The sequence below is a fragment of the Diabrotica undecimpunctata genome, chromosome 4 (genome assembly GCF_040954645.1).
Source record: "Diabrotica undecimpunctata isolate CICGRU chromosome 4, icDiaUnde3, whole genome shotgun sequence".
Lineage (NCBI taxonomy): Eukaryota > Metazoa > Arthropoda > Insecta > Coleoptera > Chrysomelidae > Diabrotica > Diabrotica undecimpunctata.
The window spans coordinates 117,492,502-117,506,215 of NC_092806.1; the positions used below are offsets into that span (position 1 = coordinate 117,492,502).

General features: G+C 34.1%; 1 protein-coding gene across 1 annotated transcript in view; it reads right to left on the bottom strand.

Annotated features, from left to right (window-relative positions):
- The window catches only part of LOC140439899 (breast carcinoma-amplified sequence 3 homolog), a 66,615-nt gene that overhangs the window by 34,370 nt on the left and 18,531 nt on the right, over positions 1–13,714 (bottom strand). Inside the window, exon 9 of the mRNA XM_072530073.1 lies at positions 11,599–11,837. Coding sequence (XP_072386174.1) covers positions 11,599–11,837 — 239 coding nt within the window. The remainder of the gene's footprint in view (positions 1–11,598; positions 11,838–13,714) is intronic.

A 13,714-nucleotide genomic window follows, 5' to 3' on the forward strand; every position in this document is an offset into this window, starting at 1 on the left:
AGTACTTCGTCAGTTACACGACAGTCCATCGGGAGGGCATTTTGGTGTAAGGAAAACCCTTCAGCGAATTCGGGAACGGTTTTATTGGATGAACAGTTCCGACGACGTAAAAGACTGGTGTAAGAAATGTACTATTTGTGCTACGAGTAACGGGCCTCACCGGAAAAGGAGAGCTCCTATGAGACAATATAATGTTGGAAGCCCGTTTGAAAGAATAGCTTTGGACATCGCTGGGCCATTTCCAGAAAGTGAAAACGGAGGCAAGTACATGCTGGTAGTAATGGATTACTTCACTAAGTGGGTCGAGATTTACGCACTTCCAGACCAGAAGGCCGCCACCGTTGCAGATAAGTTGATCCAAGAATATATCAGCCGATTTGGAGTGCCTTTGGAGATCCATAGTGACCAAGGCAGGAACTTCGAAAGCGATCTATTCCAAGGAATATGTGATAGACTAGGCATGAAGAAAACAAGAACTACCGCGTATCATCCGCAATCGGATGGTATGGTAGAACGAATGAATAGGACAGTTGGCAAGTATTTGACAAAGATGGTGTCCGATCATCAGCGAGACTGGGACCAATACCTTCCGTTCTTCACAATGGCCTACAGATCTGCTGTTAACGAATCAACAGGCCAGACACCAGCCAAAGTCCTATTCGGACGCGAAATGCGACTACCTTGTGATCTCGAGTTTGGATGTAAACCTGGAGAAGATGTAGCAGGTGAAGATTATGTGATCGAATTACGAAGAAGAATGGACGATGTACATGAGTTGGTCCGTTCCCACCTTCAGATCGCTAGCGACAGAATGAAGAAACGGTACGATACACAAGCCGAAAAGGGTTGCTTTAAGAAGAACGACAAAGTATGGCTGTATAATCCCAAGAAGCGAAAAGGTTGTTCTCCCAAATTGCAGCAGTTTTGGGAAGGCCCATACCTAATTATGGAGAAGATCAACGATGTCATCTACCGAATAAGCAAGATTCCGAGGGGAAAGCCGATGATAGTACACCATAACCGGCTGGCGTCTTTCGAAGGTGACCACGACGTAGATGAAGAAGTGGAAGTAAACCAAGTCCAAGACGTGTCTGACCTCACGTTTGAGGAATTCATGGGTGCCTATGGAGGTACCGGTAAAGCAAGACATGGTGTTACCACTGAAGAAAAGCAAGATCTACTCGCGCTCCCCGATGACTACTCGCTGGCCCTTACCATCCCGGCCAGTATCAAAGACGCACCAGGGTTGGCATCCGTCTTTCGAAGGAAGTTTGGTCGAGTTGCAGAACTTCAATGCCAGGTGCCAGCTCCCGGTAAAACCTTGAAACTCCAAGATGCATCACGTTACCTTTTCTACCTGGTAACAAAAGACACTGCCCGTGACCAACCTACCTACCGAGATGTGTGGGAAGCCTTACTTCAATTGAGAGAGCACGTACTAGAGTCCGACGTGCAAAAGTTAGCCATGCCAAAGTTGGAGTGCCGCCAATTAGATTGGAGGGTTATCCGAAATATGGTGGAGGAGATCTTTAAAGACACCGAAGTCCAGGTGTTAGTCTGTTGCAATCCGCATAGTTACTGGTGCGGAGAGAAAACCGTCCCTTGTCATTTTTATACAACTGGAAGTTGTAAAAGAGGGTCCAGTTGCCGATACCAGCATACAGTTCCGGTTTCAGTCCCGACAAGGTTCCAGGAGGAACCATCTTTTAAGAGGGGGGCAATGTTACGATAATTATCCTGGCCTAAAATAACCGTAAATATATTATGACTAATTCACTAATATGTTGTAGATTATACGAGAGAATTCTACCAGCTGGCAGAGAGAAAACCGGTCAGACGATGACCTTCTAGTATACATCAGAGGAGTTCTCCTGAATTCTAGGCCAGTTGTGGTTTTATATATAATAATGGACATTTTATTTGGGAGGAAGAGTTAATTCGGACGACGCGCTCGCGATAAAATGTTACGTTCGCTTTTTAATAAATTATGTATGTTTAGTGAAAATAAATAAATATCAGTCATTGTGCTTTTTAATGAATTAAGATAAGAACAAGACATTATAAATTAAAGACTTAACAATTAATAAATTCACAACAGTTCTTTAAAATTTAGGTACAAGTAGTAAACATTTTGTTGTCATCTTTTACTGGTGTGTTTTAACTCTGGCACATAGAGAACAAAAAGAAAAAATCCTATGATTAAAAAGTAATTAGGTGTACTTAATATCATATTTCTTTTTAAGAAAAACCAGAGACCCATCTTGGGTGATTTTAATTTTTAAACCTGTCTTAATGGTATGCAACATGTTATGCATATAACTGTAATTTGTGTGGGTACGGGTACAGGTAGATATTAATATTATTTTGGATGTTTTTCCAGTAAGTAACAATAAATGTTGCTCAGTTTAACTATGTCTGACTTTTATTGATGCAAGATGTACTCGATTTTATGGAACACATTTCCAAGAATACACGCTTTGAATGGTTCTTTTTCTTTGCCAAAATACAGGAATCCTCGAAATTAAATTCATGTTTCAACCTTAATGCATGTTCTGTCAATGCACATGCATTTATTTTTTGGTTTTTATATCGCTACGATGTGAGATCACCCTACTGTGAAAATTACGAGATGATTCTCCTATATATATTTTGTTACAATTATTACACGGTATAGAATAAACAACATTCGATGACTCCCGTATTGTGAAAGGATCTTTTGTTTTTGTGTATAACTTTGATACCGTTTTCACATTTTTGGTTGTAATTTTTAAATCACTAACATTTTTGAAGACGTTCATTAGCTTCGATGTCAAAACTGGAATGTAGGGTAGGCAACCATAAGTTATTTTAGATGGTATAACTGACGTGTTCTGTGTCAATGTCAATTGTCGGACCTCATTGTTATGAAAATTTTGGTTGTCAGAAAAATGCGAAGGAAAAGTAGAACCGAAAATGAGTTTATTTAACAGCCCTATAGGATAGGAGTTCTCTTGTAATATAGATCTCAGCTTTTTTAGTCCCTTGTCTCTGAACTCGATGTGTGACAAGTTGATAACCCTAGTTTTTAGGGCCAAAACCAAATTTGTTTTCATCTTGGATGGATGTTGAGAATAAAAGTTTATAAAACGGTTACTAAAACAAGGTTTACGATACCACTCCGTCCTTAGCATGCCATCATTGCCACGATGGATTAGCATGTCTAAAAAAGGAATCATATTATCAACCTCTCTCTCAACCGTAAACTTTAGGTGTTCACATTGGGCGTTAAAGGTGTTTAACACATCAGTTACTTTGTTTTTAGGGAATAAAATCAAATCATCAACATATCGTTTAATAAAAGGTATGTGAAAAAGTATCTTTTCTTTACACGTTGTTATAAGTTCATCCAAAACAAAGTTACATTGTATGGGGGATATTTTGCTGCCCATTGGAGTGCCAAAGATTTGTTTAAAGAAATTACCATTGAATAAAAAGATGTTAGAGTCAAATATAAATGTTAAAACTCTTATGAAATCATCTAAACTGATCTTGGTATGCGGAGAGATGCTGTTCCAGTTATTTTTGATGCTGTTAAGAATAGCGTCTAGTGGTAAGTTTGTAAACAGTGACACAACATCTAAACTAATCAGTATATAATTATTCGGAACTTTAACATTGTTAATGAAGTTACTAAACGTAAAAGAATCTCTAATATAGAATTCATTGGATTCGTTATAGGCAATTGTGAGGATATCTGTGAGGTGTTTAGCAAGTTTACTATTAGGAGCATCAATGGAAGAGACAATAGGTCTCATTGAAATAGTGGGTTTGTGAACTTTAGGCAGTGAATAAGCTGGGTGCAACTGCATTATAAATTTTCAAGGATTTTGCAACTTCTGTTGTTATGGATTTGGAAGAAGCTAAATCTGACACCAGCTTGTTTGCCTTTTGTTGGAGGGTGCCCACCGGACTGTTCTTAAGTTTGATGTAACTTTTTGTGTCATTTAATAAACTATTACTTTTTTCAATGTAATCATTCTTATACATTGCCACTGTTACATTTCCCTTGTCACTCCTAACAATGTAAATTTCTGGATGTGATTTTAAAAATTGTTTACACTCATTGTATATTGTGTTCAAAAATGTCCTTCTTTACTTGTTTTGTGTAAAAAGTTAGTGATAACATTAGTGCTTTGAGATCTCACAATGTCCTTCTCTTGAAGTTCTAGAGCAGAAATAAGAAACTCAATATCTGAGAGAAGCGAAGACATTTTGAAATCTCTGGCACTAGGAAATAGGCAAAATTTTGGACCCAAAGACAAAAGTTTTTTGACATTATAAGGAAAAGAGTGTTTCATTAACATCCCGGCCAATTTTCTGACTGCAACCCTAATAAACTGTGTTGTTTGTTTATATTGACAGTCACTAATATCCAGTAATTCTTGTATATATATATATATATATATATATATATATATATATATATATATATATATATATATTTGTTGTCGATTTAAATAAAATCGAGAATTTGAGCTGTTCTAAAGAATTTATATTAAATATGTTAATTTAAAAGTGGTTAAAAAACTGTACAATCCTTGATCACTAAATATCTTAAAATTTTCACATTAATTAAAATAAATATTGATGCTTCGACCTTGCTACTATTTATTTCAACTTTGTGCGTAAGTGCAACTACTATTTATTCAACAATTAAATGTTTGTCGATAAACAGTAGATAGATTTTTTAGTAGTGTCACGAACATATGAAAGTAAGAAAATAAAAAAATGAATGATTATTAGTGATGAAGCCTTAAGATTTTAGTTACTATTCACCCAAAATGTAAGCCAATTAATAGGTTTGCAAAACGGCCAAAAAGCTGAATCAATAGTAACAGATCCCACACCAAGTAATATACTAGTAGATACAACAAAATATATATTACAAGTATCATGTTATAAAGTCTATGTCCCTATTATTTCTTATTACAAATTAGCTTAGAGGTAAGAAGTTAATAAAAGAAGATAAGATTAGATTCACATAAAATGTAAGACTTATTTGTAACAATCATACCAATAAAAATTAAAAAAGCAAAAAGAGAGAAACGTATGGATATTAACTCCAGTAAGAAAATCCAGTAAAAATACAGACAACTGCATATTACAATTTATTTCCTTCACTGTACCAGGTGGTCCAATAAGCCGATCTCTCGGCTATATATCAGAAACTATTTACGTTATAACTTTAGCAGAAAAAATTCCTTAGTAAAAGTGGTCAAGAGGAATCACTGAAAATAACTTTCAAGTTTCTGGGTTAACCGCTAGGGGGTGTAACCTGTGAAGAAAACTTTGAAAACTAATTTTTTCGGAAATATGCCCAATTATACCAAGTGTTAAATAAGTAAACTAGAAAGAGGCCTAAATTGTACACAAAGTTGTTCAAGAATTTTTTTTGTATTTTTTTCAAATAAAGGGTGGGGGAGGGTGGGAAAGTATTTGTGGATAAATACCTATAACTTTGGTTTAGATCAACCGATTTTAACGAAATTAGTGTCATTAGAAAGAGTTTGGATGATTTAATATACATCTACTATGAAACAATTGCAATTAGTTTTAATTGTCATGGATAGAGGGTACTTTCGAATAGAAAAAATTAAAATTTGTTTTTCTTCAAAATGTTTAATGGAAACACCTATTTATTGTAAATTATAATGGAACTGGATTAAATTTGTTAACTGGAACATGTTAATAGCTTTTTTCGAATTCGAGATATGAATAAAAACGCATAAACATAAGTAAGTATAGTAATGACTCACCCTGTATTATAAATTAAATTAAATAATAAGTCAGTAGGTACTTTCAAAATTTTTTATAGCAGAAGAATCTTAATGTTGATACCTATTTTGACCATTGTTATTACATATGAATAAAAATAGTTTTTTTTCGAAACTAAGTAGGCTACGACAATGAATTTGACGGGGAGTTCATATTGTTTATTTATTGACAGCAGTCAAAACATTGTTAAGAAGTGTTTTATTATAATTCGAATTGAAGATTGCACTTTCTTCAATAGATATTAATATTGGTAATATTAGTAATTAATTATCATTACTAATATTCGTAATGAGTATATCAAATTCAGAATTGTATGATATGATTGGAGTTTATTTCGAATGCTACCAAAATGCCGCTATTGCCACACGTATATATTCTGTAAGATATTCTGACAGGAGACATTATGGCAAAGAAGTATTTGAAAGAAAGGCAAGAAGATTAAGAGAAACTGGTAGTTTTCATCGTCCTTGTTTTAAACGACGTAGTAGAGGTATGACCGAAGATAATTCAATCAATGTTCTTGCTTTAATTCAACATAATCCACATATAAGTAGTCGGCAAATCCCTATAGAATTAAACTTACCCAAAACTACTGTTCTAAGGATTTTAAAACATCACAGGTTGGTTTTTCATATTATAAAGTGAACGCTTTTATCCTTTTATCCGTTTCTTAAAAATACTTATGCACAATTTATCTTGTGAAACAATTGTGGATTTTTCAAGATTTTTTGAGTTTTAGTAAATATAGTGGTTTCTTTTTCACCAATATTTGTTGATCTGTTTTTTAGACTGCATCCTTATCATGTAGTTCTCCACCAAGCTTTACATGAAAGAGATTTTGATGCAAGGCTGGATTACTGCAATTGGATGTTAGGTCTGCTAGAAGAACAACCGCATATCATGTCAAAGATTTTGTGGAGAGACGAGGCAACGTTTAATAGTGCGGGTGGTGTTAATCTGCATAATATGCATTATTGGGCTGAAGAAAATCCGCACTGGATACATGAGGTGCAGGTTCAAGGTAGATGGAGTCTTAATGTTTGGTGTGGTATAGTTGATGGAAAGATCGTAGGTCCATATTTCTTTGATAGAACTTTAAATGACGAAACATATTTGGATTTTCTGGAAAATCAGTTGCCTGTTTTATTAGAAGATATTTCCTTACAAACAAGAAGAGATATGATATTACAACATGACGGGTGTCCTGCGCACTTTTCCAGACGAGTTCGAGATTATTTGTATGCAAGTTATCCAAATAAATGGATTGGAAGGGGAAGTATATTTTCATGGCCAGCTAGATCTCCAGACTTAACATGTCGGGACTTTTATCTGTGGGGAAGATTGAAGTACTTAGTGTATCAAACTCGACCAACCACACGAGACGACATGAAACAGCGCATTATAAACGCAATAAATAGTATATCAACAGCCGAGATTGAAGCAGCTGTTATGTCTACGTGCGAAAGATTACATCTTTGTGTGGACAACGATGGAAAACAATTTGAACATTTAATTGGACATTAAGTTTTAATGATCGAGATATGTGTATGATCTTTCACATATTTAATTTTAAGTTAAAGGGTGAGTCAATACTATACTTACTTATGTTTATGCGTTTTTATTCACGTCTCGAGTTCGACAAAAGCTATCAACATGCGGTTTGAGCCATTTTTTTTTTGAGCTATCAACATCCAGTTCCATTATAATTTACAATAAATAGGTGTTTCCGTTAAACATTTTGAAGAAAAACAAATTTTAATTTTTTCTATTCGAAAGTACCCTCTACCCATGACAATTAAAACTAAATGCAATTGTTTTATAGTAGATGTATATTAAATCATCCAAACTCTTTCTAATGACACTAATTTCGTTAAAATCGGTTGATCCAAACCAAAGTTACAGGTATTTATCCACAAATACTTTCCCACTCTCCCCCACCCTTTACTGGAAAAAATTTAAAAAAAGTACTTGAACAACTTTGTGCAGAATTTAGGCCTCTTTCTAGTTTACTTATTTAACACTTATTTAACACATAATTGGGCATATTTCCCAAAAAACTGGTTTTCAAAGTTTTTTTCACAGGTTACTCCCCCTAGCGGTTAACCCAGAAACTTGAAAGTTATTTCCAGCGATTTCTCTTGGCCACTTTTACTAAGGAATTTTTTCTCCTAAAGTTATAACATGAATAGTTTCTGATATATAGCCGAGAGATCGGCTTATTGGACCACCCCGTACAATGTGGCCCATTCGATTGAATTCGATGTAAAATTTTAAGTTATTATACCACATTATCAGGGCATACTACGATATTATTTCTTACTCGAAAATTAAGAATTTTTATTAGCAATTTTTTTATTAAAAAAGAAACTTACTACGTCACTGAATTTATAGTGTCTCCAAATAGCTATGACCAAAATTTTATAAAAATATATTTATTAATAACGAAGTTGAAACTTCAAATTTGAAAAATTAATTAAGCTAACAGTCACAAATTAGTATCATATTACAGATAGCCACGGATTCTTTATCTATTTATATAAAAGGCTAGGATGACAAGTGCCACAGTTTGTCCAATGGGGTAGCTACGCCACCTGGGAAAGAAATCTGAACTACCAACATCTGACATTTCAAACATATTTTGGTCTTAAAACGAGAGGGTTAATTTAATGCTAAAAATTTTGATTAATGACGGATAATATACCTCATACGTGAATGGTTTATAAATTTATAAAGAAATATTTATTAAATAAATATATTTTATTTAATAAAGAAATAACATTGTTTATTAAGATATAAAGGCTTTAGAAAATTTATAAAATATGTGTTGTCTCTAAATTATTTAAAGCGTGTATCACTCTTACATACTCGATAACCACATCGCTTCGTTGTTCCTTATTTATATAGGTATCATAATAATCGATTAAAAAAATTGATTTGCTAATTAACGCATTTTTTATTTTATTTTAGTGGGTATTTCCTTTTTTATAGCAAGCCTTTCTTTGGTATTTTTTATCCTAATTATGTGTTCACATGCACTCTCTCTCTCTCTCTCTCTCACACACACACACACACACACACACACACAAGCCTTCAGCGTTAGTTACCTAGCAACACGGCTGACTGTGCATGGCATAATTCACGACATCGAGACGAATGAATACCGGTTTTTTGTGTACTTACTTGTTGTACTTGGTTATACTTGTAAATGGCAGAGTTTACGTTAGAACAACGTGTGTTTTTATTAAAACGCAGGTTTTACTATCGGGATCGCGATTACGAAGTTATTGAGGAATATTTTACAGAAAGATGGCCTGATGAACGGTTTCCGAATCGCAATTACATGGTAGATGCAGCCAATAAGTTTGAACGGACCGATAGTGTTAAAGATGCAAAGCGTAGCGGCCGACCACCCACGTTCGGTGAGCACATATGAGAATACCATGGCAGTCGTGCAACAATTCGTTGAAAACCCTCGCTTCTCCGCCAAATGGACATCGTTAAAGCTTATACCATCTCGCACGCTTTGTAGTATTTTTCAAGGTATTGATTTGCACTGTTACCGTCAGAATTTGCTGCAAGAGCTGAAACCGCAGCACTTTCAGCCTCACGCATCGATTTCTGCGAGTGGTACCTAATCATGAGAGCAGCCGGCGCTTTTTCGAGTGACAAATCCTCTGGAGTGACGAAACACAATTTAAGGTTAATGACACGGTAAATAAGCACAACTGTCTTTATTAGGTCGATGCTCATCCTCACGAAATCATGGAAAAGAAACTGAATTCTCCCGGAGTTATGATTTGAGCAGTGGCCCTCTTTATTTCGACGAGTCCATTAATTCCGAAAGGTACTTGGAGCTTTTACAGGAATTACGCGCAACTTTGGTTAAAGATGACCATTTAGAAGGACGAAATATCATTTTGCAGCAGGACGAAGCCCTTGTATATTTTGCATTTTCCTGGATGAATCGGTAGAGGCGAAAAAGAACCATGGTCTCCAAGGTCGCCAGACATAACCTCTACGCATTTCTCAATCTGGGGCAACATAGTTTTTGCGCATACGATAGAAAACGTTGAAGATCTCAAACAGTGGATAACAATCGAGTTATATATCATCAATAGAGATCTCGCACGCATTATTACATTGATCGAAAAACGTTATTTGAGGTGTATTGAGATGAATGATAAACGTTTTGATTATTTATTGCAAATACACCTTTTTGCCTTTAAAGAAATAAAACCAAAGTTTCTTAAATGTGTTTTTTTTTAAATTTTTTGTTTGTTAATTTGCCAACTGATTTATACCCATCCCTGTAGTTGGTTATATCTTTGAGTACATTTGTCGTCGAGCTTACAAATGTTTCCAATAACATTTCTTAGTTATTGCACATGTTTGTTGTATTGTTAATATCTGCACATGTTTGTCGAATTCTTGTACAAAGGATTTGTATGGTAACTCTCCTGAGAAAGAAGTCAAGTGTAAGATTGAGTGACCAATTTACTAATGGACTTCTACTTGTACTAAGCATTTTATGTCACTATGCACACTGTACTCTGATTCTTTAGCCTTAAGCAATATTTTATACATTTGTTTTAGAGGTTTAATACTGCTTGCATTAACAATAACATTTAACTTTGTTTCGCGACAATTATTTTCTCAGTTGAAATCTAAACTGTCATTAGGTTTATTTCCAAAATGATCTAAAATGATTTGATCATTCCTGATTCTTTTTTTACGGATTACTTTTTAAACGAAATTTTTATACAAGACCAGATTCATTCAATATTTTAGTTATTTTATTAATTGTACCACAACTAATAGCAGGCTAAACGCCTTAAAAGAAGTCTTTTAGAAGTTACCCATTAGTAAAATATTATTGGCACGTGTCACATTATATTCAACTCTTATATGAGGGAATTTCAGAACTTAATCTAACGTATATCTAATCATATTTTTATGAAATATTCTTCACTGCTAACTGGAAGCGCTAATTGAAAAAAAAATTAACAAATTAAAAAATACAGACATAATTCTGAATGACCAACTTAAGACAAACAGTTCTCCCTTAACTTATTCAGTTAAAGAGTGAGAAACTCTTGAGAAAGGCACTTTGCTGAAACAGCTGTAGTGATAATAAATTTTTTGGAAGTTTTGAAAACAAAAGTTTGCACTGTTTTACTGTTAGATAAAATGAATTTTTATCAAGTAACGGAAAATTCATCAGTCTTAATTTTTGTACATTGATTAAATAGATTTCTAAATTTTAAGTTATTCTGCTTTTGTTATCAATAAATGTTTTTATGAAAATCCTCGATAAAAATTCTATATCTTTGGCTAAGAAAAGGTATCGATGTATGCTCTGAACATTTAATTAAATATTTTATATCCTGTCCGAACTACATCTATTATTACTTGACATCCAAAAAATGTTGATTGAAATCGGTTAACAACTTCAAATTTTACAGAGATCTTGATAGGCTGATATTACATTTATTAATATAGTATACTAGAAATACACGCCTAGAACTTCAAGAAAGATTTATAGAAAGTCAGTAAGTACTCGACATGCCTACCGTTTTGGCCACGATAGAAAATGTAAAATGTTCATAAAAGATCAAAACTGAAAACTAAAAGATCAAAAATAAGTCTAAATTGTAGGCTATTAAAATGGACGCAATCAATAATTATGTAAGAAAATGAAATAATCGTGCGTAAGCTACGTTATAAAAAAAACTATCAAAAGAAAACATCGAAAAGAAAACTTCACATTCATCATTGTCAACTTACCAGTATCTCTCATTCCAGGCGATTCCAACATTGCGTCGGCTAGATCTTCTTTCAATTGCAACTCCCCTACTCCTCCTCCTTCTTCCAAAGTTCTATGGTAATTCTCCAGCAGATGTTGTTCACAGCTCGAGGCAGAACTTGATTCTATCAGAACAGCGTTTGCTTTCGTTATCGGCATATTGATGGGTTTTGAGTGACCCAAATCAATAGGCTGAGATTCTCCTACTGATAGGGGAGACCTAAAATTTTTTTAATTAATAAAAGTAGATGGAAGGAGACGTTTCGTAAATCACAAAAAACAAAACTAAACAAACCATAAGTTCGTCTGGTAATTATTTGCGAATATGACATTATTCACATATTATGAAATATTTTTATATTACGTATCTTTTTTTCTTACAGAACATAAACCCATAAAATTAAGCCACTTCTACTTCCTTGTCGAGTAATCAAATCAAATGGTCAAATCTCTGACAACTGGACTATTTATGATTTGCTTAGCTTAAGAATTGACATAATTTTTGATTGTATAAATTATCTGAGTAGATTTGTCGAGCAAGGAATCAGTAAAAATCTAGTCAACCACGAATTCATCATAGGCTACATTATGTTGAGAACTCTGGATATATGTTATCATCACCAGATTTTTTACTTTTACCAGCGCTGCTTCAATTTGCCTGCCAGTAAGCCGGATAATTCCCGCCGTTATTTCAAGGAGCACTTGAGAACTATCAGTTCTAAAAAAAACTGTTATTTAAAAAAATCCTTTATAAAAGGTATATATATTCTAACATTGCCCTTTCGGGTTACGTCACAGAACGTTTTCGGACTAATAAGTCCATTATCAGTGCAGTTACCTAAGTATCAACACTTAAAAAAAAACAAACATAAATATGTGCTTAACAACAACAAATATTTATTAATTAACAAGTTTTTTATCAATCACAATTAAGTTTTTAAAAGGTTTTTACCCACATATTTAGTGGCTTCCCTCATGTATACCTAGTCAGAGTTCAACCACGTGTTCTTTAACCTTGGTCAAAATTTCATATTTTTATTTGCTTTAATCAAAGTGTTGGCACTTATTTTAGGTAACTGCACTGATGATGAACTTATTAGTCCGAAAACGTTCTAGGATGTAACCCGAGATGGCAATTTTAGCCTTTCTTACCTTTTATAAAGGGTTTTTTAATAAGAGTTTTATGATTCAAGGTATACAGGCAACTACAGGAATTTCATTTTCCTTGTGGACTTTTTAAAACTGTGTTGGACGAGGATTATTCCGTCATGCTCTTGAACAATCTGACTAAAATAACTATAAGTTCAAATGTTTGGTTGAAGTAGCCCGCTTAACTCGTCTGACATTATTCAGAGTTTAGAGAAAGTTAAGTAAGACTAGGAAAGAGACATCAAAAATATTAAAATCAACTAAAAGACTGTTCAACAAAAGTCAAATCAATGAAATTGAAGATAATTTCAAAAGACCCCATACTCGTAAATTCTATCAGGCTTTCAAGTAACAATTAAACTAATTTAAACCTCTATCGTTACATTAAGAGGAATAAATGGTAAATTAAATCTTAAAGACCAATTCTGTGCTGCAGCTTTTGGAGATTATTTTCCATCCCTTCTTAATGCTAAAATCCCAAATAAAAGATGTGTGTCTCCTTCAGATAGTCCTCCACTCACTTTAGATGAAATCATGGAGACTATACGTATTATGAAAAACAACAAATCTGGTGGTAAAAATTGTATTTTGGATGAAATGTGCAAATTCGCCGATTTAGACAATTACCGCGGAACCTCTTTGCTTCCATAGACCTACAAAAATCTTATCTGGGCTGTTGTTAAATAAAGCAGAGCCCATTTTAAATCAACAACTGGGCGAGCACCAAGCAGACTGTAGAACATGAAGATCCTGCGAGGAAAAAATTCATAACATAAACCAAGATAAAAAATTTTGTTGTCAAACAGTCAAAAAATTTATGTATGTTATATAAACAAGAGGAAAGTAAGGGCCTGGAATACTACGGCCACTTATCCATTCTCACGGTGCCTTACAGAGGGATTTCGAAGTGCCCTCTGCGCAGATTCCACCTTTGGTGGATTATCATTA